Source organism: Nansenia antarctica, assembly GCF_963989245.1.
Source record: "Nansenia antarctica genome assembly, chromosome: 3".
Lineage (NCBI taxonomy): Eukaryota > Metazoa > Chordata > Actinopteri > Argentiniformes > Microstomatidae > Nansenia > Nansenia antarctica.
The window spans coordinates 57120306-57132775 of record NC_137688.1 but is presented as its reverse complement, the minus strand read 5'-3'; the positions used below and the strand labels follow the sequence as shown (position 1 = coordinate 57132775).

Sequence of the window (12470 nt, the reverse complement as noted above, 5' to 3'; positions counted from 1 at the left end):
TGGATGTGGAAAGAATGCGTGTCGGGGCGAGCGGAGCAGGCTGCGGAGACCAAGAGAGAGAGAGAGAGCAGCTTGGAGATAGCACCCCATTAGAGTGATAAAGGAGGCCGAGGTAGAGAGTAGCCGACAGGACCAACATGCAAGCCCCACCGCTGATGAATGCCAGGTGGAGCAGGTCAAACGCAATAAAGGAAACCGTTTATTTTCTTATTTCAAAAACGCCATTGCCATCCTTAAACAGTCGCCTCTGCCGATGCCACGATAGGGAAATGTCTTTATAAATATCAACTATAAACACAAGTCTCTGCAAAGATGGGAAGCTTGTCTTAGGGGGTTGTTACATTTCCTCTGAGTGTTCTTTCTCCTTTCCTTGTTTTGCTTGTTCTGACCTCAATGCTCAGCTGTCTAGCTACCTAGCATAAACAAATCGTTGTCACTATTAACCTGCGACATGTTGTTGAATCACACTGCAATGTTCAATGTTAATTTTGCCACAAACATTATTTTGCCAGTAATTCCAAACATGTTCATAGAACCATGAAATGCTATTTCAATATCCTGCTTCAGGTCCATGTTTAGTTTATTTCTTTGGGCATCCAATTATGACTATGACAATGTGTTGTGACTAGAGAAAGGTGTCTATAGCCCTCACAAAGTCTATTTCTTATGCATTACTTAATGTTGCCTAAAGGGTGCATATGTTGGTATGATTAGATTTGTCTTGTGTGTTCTTGCCTCAATAAATACTATGTATGGACATCCATCATCAAACTCTGTTTACTGACTGATTTTATGTACACTGTAATGTACACACTAAAGCCCTGTGGTATTTTTTGGGACAAATGTAGTCTCAGAGAGTAAAACTTTTGCTCAATTTCACAGCATCCACTGAGCAACAGGTGTTGAGACTTTTCCACCTCTTCTTAAAAAAATTCAAGATTTTTCGAAAATCTATTTTTCAACATTACAAAAAAAAGAAAAACTAAAGCTGAACAGCTGGGCTTTTGCCCCCAGACATGTTAATCTTCCACCTCAGAGAGGTGAGGCGCCTACCCACCTCCTGGAAACAGTAGCGCAACACACAAAGGAGAGGAAAGAACTGAGGCCCTATGTTGGAAACCTCTTCACAGGGGATGGAGATAGAGTTTCAATGTCTAACCCTTCCAAACAAGCTCAATTCAAACACCTACACCTCCTGCGGCTTTGGATGGATAGAGAAGCTTCTGGAGGAAGCCTACAGTGAGAAAAAAAAAACTTGGATTAAGAGTCTTAGAAACGGCAGATTAAATGGTTAAAAAAAAACTAAAAAAACTCAAACTAGCGTATTGTCCCTAATTCTCCCATAACCCCCCACATATAACTGGAATGGCTCTGTTTGGCTAGAGGTGTGCTCTGAACATTCAGACAACCGCTCCATTCATCGGAGGTACCTGTGCTTAGGGGCAGATAAGTAGCTTTTCCATGAGAAACAAAGAGAAGATTAGCATTCCCTTACACTGTGTTAGAGGGCATACAGCTTTGCCCTCTAAGCAGCGAAAACCCTGAGGAAGTGTCTGATCGGATGTACTGGTCTAAGATCAAAGCCACGTAACTGAAAAGTACTTACCAGTATAAAAGTTGATGGTAACTAAACAAACGTTTAATCTTGTTTTTAGGTTGAAAGAGTTTGGGCTTCAGAATGAAAGAAATATACACATCATTAAGCTTAAATCTAAGCCAGAGAGGAACATTTAATTTTGTTTTACTCCAAAGCAAAGTTGAATTTAATTTACATTAAGCGAAACAGCAGGGCAAGTATCCTTGCAATTACGGTACTGTTGAATAGCTACATAATTTTTTGACGATTACATGTGTGTCGGCTGAGAAAGTATCTTAAGCCTTATGCTCCTCATTATTCATATGTCAAATCTAAAGCTAAGAGATCAATGTTAAAAAAAAAAATGTGGATCTGAACAGTCATTGTGTATTATACTTTGCAGTGCTAGAGATCTTCAGTATGGTAATTCATCAGCGAATCAATAGATCCGGTGACATCTGAATAAGTAACAAGTAGGGATGCACGATATGCATTTTTTTCCAACCGATACCGATGTTTACCCGCTTTTCGTGGCCGATAACCGATATGAGAACCGATATGAGAACAGATATAATTTCACAGTTGATAACCTGTAGTTCATGCACACCTGAAGGTAAGAAAGGCTATGTAGTGAGCAAAGATTGATGATTTAATATTCCATAGTGATCTCACCAAATCTCACTATTGTTAACACAACAAAGAGAACACTTCTGACTCTTCAAATGTTCATTTATTATTTCCTCTAACAAACAGAATCTGTTATAGACAGTGCACAATGCTTTTTTTAGCCAAGATCTGGCCTCCTTTCATGAAAACAAAAAAGGCTCACCTAAGAGTAATTAGATCAAAAAAAGTGTCAAAAATAAAGTGCATCTTGTCTATCCCTGTAAATTGAAAATGCATAAATAAAATATCAAAAAATAAATAAATAAAGTGCATCAGTCAATACAAAAATAAAGACTTTTAAAGAACCAAAAATTGTATAGAACTTTTACAGAAACTAGTGCCAAATGGCTGCTTAGTCTGCAGATAAACAGAATGACACAAGGCACATAGTAGGCTACACTAGTATGCTTAATAAAGCAACTGAAAAGGGCTGGGCTATGCTACTTTTAGTGCATGAGGATGAGGTAGGTTGTGATAAAGCCCATCAAACGTTTTGCATAAGAATTCAAAATAAATTGCACTGACATGGGAAAACAAAAAGTGCATGTTTTCCTTGTAAACAACTTGTCCTACATTCACATTCTCACCGCAGCTTTTTTTGTTCGCGGCTAGGCTACCTTCTGCTACTCTGCAAAATAGCGGCGGCTTAGATATTCCTTCCATACAGCGTGCTTGCAATGGTGAATCTTAAGGTGACTTATGAGATTCGTTGTGTTGTAACTCGTAGACCTTTGCCCTCCTCTCCGAACCTTTGTCGAACATGTATTGCAAATTGCAAACGCACTATTATATATATATCTGCCTCAGAAACTCTGCAGAATGTCCACACCGGGGAAGCTCTCATGTTTCGCTCTGGTCTATACACTGCGTGCCTGTACGCAGGCGCAGCATCATGAGCGCGGAAACCGGAAACAGAAATATTTCCGGCTTCATATCGGCTAAAATTTTATAAAACCGATAAATACCGATAAACATTAATTTCCCATTATCGGTGCCGATAATATCGTGCATCCCTAGTAACAAGCAGTAGTAAGGTTCACATGGTAGGTGTGAAGAGAACATAACATTTTGTCATAACACAAACGCCCATAACACAAACGCCCACATAACCAAACGTCCAGAATATCTGTATCACAGCCTATGCTGCTGCATGTGCTGTTGCTGACAGTAATACAACTATGGAACAATAAACCTTAGCACCCGTTTCCTCCCAATGCTATCCAACTGATTTACTGCATGGATTTGCAGATGGAAAATCAAAGACATTTGAACATTTGATAAATCAGTGCCATTACAGGATGTATGGCTCTCTTTCTGCCTGAGCAGAAGGTGACTCTTGTGTCAGATAGAGGAGGATCTACGTCTTCTTCCTGAGTGGTCTTCACTTCTTTAATTCAGCATGTGGTTTAAGGCTTTTTTTTATTATTATTCTAATGAATATTCAGTGACATGGAAAATGTCCCTGCCTAATCATCTTTTGTTTAGTTCATTTAATTCACACGGCCAACGGGAGAAGAAGCCTTTAGGCCAGCTAGCCAGCTACCTTCAATAGAGGATGTGGTCAGCTCTAAGAAGACCTCTGCTGAAAGACATCTGAGTGGGAGAAGAGAAGAGACTGCTTTTCTGGAGATAAAAACAGACGGGCCCAAAGGTCTAACCCGCCCAAAGCCCCCTGCAGCCACAACGAATCAGCACTGAAAATGTCCCCTGTCAGCAACTAAGCATTATCTCCAAATTGTGCCAATCCAGCCCCCCCCCCCCCCCACGCCCTCCCCCTCCTATCCCCCACCCAACTCCAATCCCTGTGGTCCTACTGATGTGAGAGAGGACTGAACACAGGGACAATGTCAAACCAGCCGCTAGTCCCACTGTGGTCCGGCCCCCATGGCCTCCACTGACACACAAAGGCGCCTGTTTGCCCTCAGATGTCCGTGTGCGCCGTGCACACAGACACAGGCGAGTCCCCCCACGGGGCCTGGAGGGCCATCGATCCACAGCTACACTCAGTCTCCCAGCTACAACCGTCAGTGATCCAGTTCAAACAAATGCTAATCACACATTTATGGATTATAATAATGATAATTAGACAATAAGTGAATTAGACAATAACTGAATACGTGATACACTGTGCTGCTTTGCTTAGGCCTATAGGAGCAAATCTAATTATTTGTGGGGGAGGGGGCAGTTTTAGTGCAGAACATTAGCTTTTTATCATACTGTGAATTTAGGCCTACTTAGCGTTTGGTTTGCTACAGTACTAACCTAGCACGGAAAGCCCAGTCATTGGTTGCTTCATAAAGTAGCTTGTTCTTTATTCCTTAGTGCAGTGTTTCTGCTTTTGTTATGAGAACATTTTAGTTTCTTCTGCTTCTCATTAGTAGCCCAAACATAGTTCCTACCTCAGAGAATGTAAAGAGAATGTTTTAAATTGTGATTTGGAGAGCTATACTAAACAGGGTATTCATTTTAATCCAATGTCTCTCCCCCTTAAATATACACCACCACTTCCGAATGAGAAATAAAAGAATACAAATAAAATGTTTCCGTGGATACAAAGGCTACTCGCTACGTATGCTGCCAGGCGGACATTCTGTGGGATCGCAATGCCATGTCAATTTAGTCCAATTAAATAAAATGCCTCATTTTCCAAACAAAAGTTTCACTGGGCAGCTCATTTCCATTTAACTTCGGTTTGGTAAATATTTGTTTCAAAGTCATCCTCAAAAATAGAGTTGTGCGTATGCATTGATTCACATACTTAACTTGTAACTTTAGCATAATGCATAGGGTATATATCAAATCATGAGAAATCGTATTAATGTTTTCTCCTACTGTTCTTCATTCTCACAGATATTATATATCCAGAGATAAAATGGATAAAAAGAGGTTCTAAAACACAGACCTAAAAATAACCAGTAAGTCCCCTGAAATAGACAACACACAGTGCCTGGACATTGATAATAGGTTTTTCTTTCACCTCGCTTGATAAGCTGCTGGAACTAACTCATGTATATATGAATATAAAGCGGTGGACAGTAAAGTAAATCCCCTTAACGGTTGTGGGGACACACAACTTGTCCAAAAGACAGTATTATGGGAAACCCACTGCTGAATAACATTGTGCAAAACTGCAATTATCCTTGTATAGAACTACTATTTGAGTGATGTCAGAACTGAGACACATTAATCATCTGCAAATGTGTCATGATATCAGACCTGCCACACCAAGTCAGAGACAACCAAGTCAAATGTCATGAATAGACAGAATACGGGTAAACAGTCTGTATTTTTCACCAAAACAAAGACTTGTGGTGAGATATGTGAGAAAGACATTGTTGACCCTAAAAGAGAGACCTTTGCCACTTTCTGTCAGATGGCGTTATTTCCAAGGTGACACTGGGGTCTGCCATTGGCTATGCATAAGGTCAGGGAATATTAACTTCATTTACACATGGCTGCAAACAAGCCCCAACCTACAATGGAGGCCTGCCTCCAGTGCTTAGTAACGTGAGCACCCCGGCTGACAGGACACTGCCAAGACGGAAGATGGATGATCGCAGCAGTTGACCCCTGATCACCAGTAGAGTCACCTCTCCGGCCCCCTCTCCTGCACAACAAAAGCCCCCTCCCAGTGGTGCAGCGGCCCTCATCTCCACTTGCACTAACAGGTTCAGACATCTCCATCGATCCCGCTTCCATACCTCTTGCAATTGTAGGCTTTACTCTCTTTAGCTATCTAAACTGTGGCACAGATGTCTTTTTTGTAATTGCTTGCCTGCTGACTGTTGGGGAGGGATGCGATCAGACAGGCGAACACGATGTCAGAAGACAATGTCTGGGCGTTTAGTCCTGTGTCCCAGTGGCATGTGGGTGAAAGTGATATGTGACTTGGCCCAGGACTTAGCACCTTGTGTGCCGGCAGGGAGGGCCCTGTTGTCAGTGGGGATGCTCTTCTGGGAGGCTGCACTTCAATCTTCCTTAAAGAGGAAAATCAATAACTTATTACATAACCTCACACTTTTTCTTCACTTACACCCGGAGAAGGGAGAGGGGGGGGTTTAAAATGTGCTTAGAAGTGCTCTGTAGCATGAAAACCTAGAATTGATTTCCCAGTGACTTGTTCTTTGTGTACTAAACAGACTGTTACACTGTAGCTATGTTAAGTGTGTGTATGTGTGTTGGGTATTGTAAAAAAGAACCATTTAAATTCTCATTATAAAATAATAATATAATAATGATTTGATAATGTCAGTTCATGGGTTTATATTCAGCCTGCTAAAAAATCTCCAAAACCGATTACTCTTAAGACTTTGTCATGCTGTCTGCCATGTTTTGTTTTTGTTATGTATAAATACCATAAAGATACAATAGCACATCTGTGTCTATCCGGGAGATACCTGCCAGGTCAAAACAAAAAAGAGGAAAAACCCTGGGCTGTGGAAGAATGCAGCCATTCACAGCAAACTGACACTGGAGGTGACAAGACTAGCTACCATCCATCACCAAAATGATTTCAATCTTGAGTGATTTAAGTCCAGTTGGGTCTCCTGGGGGTTTTCATATGGACCTCCATTTGCATAATTAAGCTTGGGAGCCGTTGGTTAAGAACGGCCATTTGCCGTGTTACATTTACACCTTATCAATCAGGGCAGCGTCAAGATGCATGAGGACCCCCTGACTCCTGGCTTCATTTAAAATGCTAAGTATGGCCTTGCCTGGGAGCTGGAGCTGGGCATGCCTGCCTGGCTGCCTGACGCATCCACACACCTTGGCTTTTGTGGTCAACCCGAACAGCTAGGCCCTTCCCCTCAGGGCCTGAGCCATCAATCAGACTCAGACTAACTTCTGTCCAGGTTTCTGACACCCAAGATGGATGGTGTCGGTGTCTGCAGGAGGCTGTATCCTTCCGTTAATGCTCTTGTTAGCTTGTACCAGATAGCAGTGGGATAAGTCTTGTTGTATCTGTTTACCCCAGATACAGGCCTCCCACACTTTGGGAAAGTTGAGTAGGTCAACAGTTAATCATTTTCTCAGGAGTTGGTTACTTAGGGAGTGCAATTATGTGATGTGTTAAAATTGGACACCATACATTCCTGGGATTGAGCAAAACTCAGCAAAACAAAGACACCAATGTCTGTCCACAAGGGCCCTCTTTTTCTTAACGACTCAGTGGCTCCATTTCAGTGAGTGGCCACTGCTAAACAGGACCTGCAAATGAATGGCCACTATTTTAGCACCACACAGTTCTATGCAAATAAACCCTGCGCAGGCTGCAGGACACTTCAAATGGCCTTTTTCAACACCCATAACACTGGTTCTACTAACAGGGAGAGAGAGAAGAAGACTGCCATTTAGTTGCTACAGACTGCCACACAAAAGTTAAAGAAAGACAGAGGATACGGGGAGGGGAGAGGAGTGAAAGACAAGCAGTCCCTCTCCACTGACGGTGATGAATGAGTGGATCACAACACATTTTGGAGGAGGCCTATGTATCCACAGAGGGGGGCTCCTCGAATGACATGACTGACAGCTCAACTCTTGCTCCTCCTGCACCCTTCTGTTTAATATTTCAGTGACGGCCATTTTGCAATTCTGTGATACTGCAGATATCGAAAAATAGGACAATGACAGAATATGTATCTATTCTCCTACAGTGAGCCGCAGTATCTCAGGCAAGATGCCATGAGAGAGTCCTGGAAGAGGGCTGCAGACTCACGCACGAGCAGCTGTACTTTTACAGGGCCAGGGCAAGCTACTGACAGGTACAAAGGGCAGAATCCTCTGCCTTTTACAGGCCTGTTTCCTCGGACCCAACACACTTGTGGTGTTCAACTATGGATACGCTTGGACTCGCTCCTAGATTTGCTATAGGGAAACTTCTGAATGGGCAATTTAATATCACTGGATATCTAAGAGGAGATGCTGATGCTGCAATATGGTTTTCATTTTATTCAGATTAACTAGCTACTCCTTAATACAATGGCCAGTTACGCCCCAATGGAAACAAAATTCATAATGGTATAGTACTGAATAAGAATGGAATTCACGTACACCAGTCCCCCTCTCCCTGACAGAAACAACACACGCACACGCACACGCACACACACTGACACACACACACACACACACACACACACACACACACACACATACTAGGGTTGGGCAGTAATACAGTAATACAGTATACCACAGTATTTGAAAATAGCAACGGTGTCCGTTTCAATACCGTCATAAAAAGATTCTGCTGTGCAATGTGCGCATAAATATAAGAGTGCTTGTCCAGCACCACTGGCTGTGTGGTTGAAGATGCTATGAAAGTGATGACAGAACTTTTTGTTTAAAACTAACTATTTAGAAGCAATCATAAATGTGTGTCACGTGACCGCTTCTCCTCAGGAGAAGGATATATATGCAATTTGTCTGCCGTAACATGTTCTGCGCTTTGTACTCGGGTCAGTGTTGGTGATCTGCACTTTCATAATCTGTAAACTGAATCTGTAACTGAAAGATGACTGTGCTGACTTGGTCCACCTTTCACCAGTCGCTGTCACAAATTCATAATTTAAAATTGGCGGCTCCCTCAAAGCCCTACAATGTGATTTTTAATCCCGCAGTAATACTGTATACCGCGGTAAGATTTGGGGGCAGTTGAACAGTGTCAAAAATGGGATTACCGCCCAACCCTAACACACACACTGAGCTGATAGTTAGATTGGATAATTGCTTGGAGAACAATAGTTCTGTTCTAACTGGCTGTGGGTACAGTGCTTTACGAGCAGAGAAGCAGGTTTCTTTTTTACTTTCAGAAAGCTATTTCCTATTACAGTACACTGTTTGCTTAGAGGACATGAATCACAAAATGGCACAAATTGCTTTCCTCCCCAGGGCAGACACAGTATGCATACCTAGATACCCAAATAATCTAAACAAACGAAAAAAACAACCGGAAAAAAACCGACCTGGATTTAGATAAGTTTCAACCTCTTACCAAATGTAATATAACATAACCTATTTGATTTTAACAATATAGGCTAATAGATTACTACATACAATACATTTCACAGGGTAACGGTCAGTACCCCTCATAAGCTTCTTACTGTAGATGGAGTTTGCCCATTTTGCTAAAAAGCTAGGCTAACAAGCCAGGCCACTCTGAGACCTAAGAGGTTCCCCTTTTAATCCACAGTCATGTTCGTTTTACCAGTCAGGTGGCCACTGAAAATAATCCATTGCAATTCAAATGACAGAGCATTTTTAATGCTAATTGCAGAGGCCAGGGTCACGTGGTTCATACGACACAACAACACAAAATGCACATCCACAGCCACAATAATTGTGTTTCCTGTTAGGGTCCTTTATAAATATCCTGGGGCCTAAATGCCACAGTATGGCAGCTATTTGTTTTCCGCTCTGTCAGGGTCGTTTGGAAGGGGCAGAGGGATACTGAAAGATTGTCTGGACTTCCTCCAGACCTGTGTATTCTGCAAGTGATTGCCTTGGCCTGATGCCAGTTAGACAGGGAAGTGCTCTAACCGAGGAGCACTGAGCTAAACTGAAGAGCAAGTTATCAGTTAATCCCAGTGTCAACAGAACCAACGGCTATAAATTAAGAGCCTGGTAATCAAACAATTAACATGGATTCCAATTATTACACTAAGGATTTCTGGCCTCCATACTTTATCCATCATTATTGCTGTCAAATCAGCTAGTTTAATTTTATTTGCAAACACAACTATTCAGCTAGGCCTAAATTGTCATTTGGCTGCTTTGCATAATTTAAAATGCAAATGCTACACAGATTATTCTGGTTTCTAGGCTTGTGTGATCCTCTGTACAACTTTGACGTTTGAACAGGAAACAATTCGCAAAAAATAAATTGAAAAACTATATTTCAATAGGACACTCCTTAACAAATAAGTAGAACATTTCCCTGAATAAAACAATGTTTGGGGTTAAGAAATATTGCTCAATATTAAAACAATTGTTGTTAGAGTTACATACATATATACTGTATATATATATACAGTATATGTTTTTATTGCATTTCTGCTTTAATGGGATAGAGACAGTAGAGATTGACAGGAAGGATGGGAGAGAAAGAGGAGGGATGACATACAGGATGTTGACGGCCGGAATCGCACCGGGGACCCTGCGATTACATGGCTAATGCCTTAGTGTGCTATGCCACCAAGCTCCCTGTGAATCAGAGTTTGAGGAAGTAAAACATTATCCTACTTCTAACGTGGAAAGAATATTGTGATAAAGATGAATAAAAGAGTAGTTACTCACGTTCACATGCATCGCCCTTCTGATGAAATCCTGCTTTGCATATACATTTCCCTATAGGCACCAGCCATTCCCCCTCAGCGCTGCAGTGCATCTTGGGGGAGTTATCGGTCTCTTCCTCAGCATCACTAACACACGTGCCCTCAACCGGGACCAGCGAAGAGAACACCGATCCGGTCACCGTATCTGGGAAAGTGGCCAGATTCTCAATGATCGACCAGCACTTCTTGTAATAAACTTTGACAGAGACCAGAGCTATGCACGCCCCTACATCCTGGAAGGCCAGGTAAAACCCTCGTCTGGACAGGGGACCAATTATGCGCACTTCTGTATTCAGCTTCATCTTCCTCTCTCCCAGGTCCCCCTGAGTGAAGCTTTCATCAGCAGCGATTGTGTCAATTTTCACATACTGGTTCTCTCGTATATTCCTGCCAGCCTCTGAATCCGTTTCCTGGTAATACAAGTTGAACGTCTCTTTGCAAGTCCCCACCACACCGGGTAGACTGTTACAATCCCTCAAGGTGAACTTCAGTTCCACAAAAATCCTCTGGGCATCACCCTTTTCTATCCAGTTAGTCCGAAGCCAGTTATTCTGATTGGGCTCCATGACCTGGCAAACCTGGTATGTGCGAATGGGGGTATAGTTTTCATCCAACCCACTGATCTCTTCCCACTGAAAGAAAAGAGCAAAAACGTGTTAAGTGAAGGTGAATTTACTCTCATCCCTAATTTTACAATGAAATCTAAATTACTTTGCTATACAAGTGGTTTTCAAGCAGTCCTACAAAACTATGCATTTAATAAAATGGTAATACGGAGTGATACTAACAACGTAAAGATGATGAGACACAATTCAATTGCCACTATATTGAGGATGTCCAACAAAAACATTGATAAAAGTAGCACATTCCAAAAAGTGTTGTAGGCCTACTACATTTTGGGTTTACACTATATGGAAAAGTGTGGGCAATTATCATACAAAAAAATCATAATCTAAATACTTAACAGAGTAGGCCCAACCAAATATTAGAAAACAAAAATAAATAAGGGTGCAGTGTCAGATAACAGCAACTGAGTAATTAAATAAAAATGAGAATCATAAATTGCTAATCATAACAATTAAGCACAAGTATAGCCTACAATTGTAGTACAATTGTACAATTGTGTACAATTGACTTTCCATAATGCATACTTTGTTTATTATTCAGAAATCTATTTAGAATACTATTGCAGAGTGAAAAGTTCCAGGGATATAATTTTAACTAAATTACTTGACTTGATGTAGTATGTTTCATGTTAATACACATGGACAATACATTTGAAGAAGAAAAAAAACTTGCCTCGAGATAGTTCCGCTTACAATAACACTGAAGCCCCATAGGCCTATCCATAATGAAAGCGAGGTAAATGCTACCTAGTTAACATACACAATGTTGACATTTTCCATTGAAATGATCATACATTGCTCGTCAGTGTTGACACGGAGCGTGGTAATATTCAACATCGCATTTATCATTGGAGTATTGCAATCACTTCTCATAGTGTTCCACTCACCCCACTCGGAGGATAGGAAATCCACTCCAGCTCTGTCTGCTGCGCCTTGGAATCCAACAGAATCACTACCGACAGGAAATAAAGGAGCAGGTGATTACATCTCTGAATGTGGCGCTGTCAGGCCACTGAATATCGTTAATAAAGGGCCCTTTACAAATCTATAGCCTCTATGAGTAGATACGCATGACCCATTTTCCAGCTATTAAAATGCACAATTACAGGTTGAGCAGACGGGCTTTTGGCAATAGCTCTCTTGCACAATTCAGTCAGTGCCAGTGGCACTCAGTGATAACTATAGTAACTGAAATCATCAGATGAGACACTGGTAGCACATAATATGTAAAGCAATACACTTTTAAATGTAATTAAAAAGCAAAAACTATAGCCT

At 41.5% G+C, this 12470-nt stretch overlaps 1 protein-coding gene across 7 annotated transcripts in view; it reads right to left on the bottom strand.

Annotated features, from left to right (window-relative positions):
• Positions 1–12132, bottom strand: part of epha7 (eph receptor A7) — a 61038-nt gene extending 48906 nt beyond the window's left edge. For 5 of the 7 annotated variants that reach the window (XM_080526396.1, XM_080526397.1, XM_080526395.1 and 2 more), the window contains exons 1-2: positions 12083–12131; positions 10532–11201 (exon numbers count right to left, since the gene is read on the bottom strand). In XM_080526396.1, the coding sequence (XP_080382522.1) occupies positions 10532–11135 (604 nt within the window). In that variant the 5' untranslated portion in view covers positions 11136–11201; positions 12083–12131. Of the gene's footprint in view, positions 1–10531; positions 11202–12082 lie in introns of all 7 variants that reach the window. The other 2 variants (XM_080526393.1, XM_080526394.1) reach the window with 1 other exon arrangement.
• Between the last annotated feature and the right edge of the window lie 338 nt (positions 12133–12470).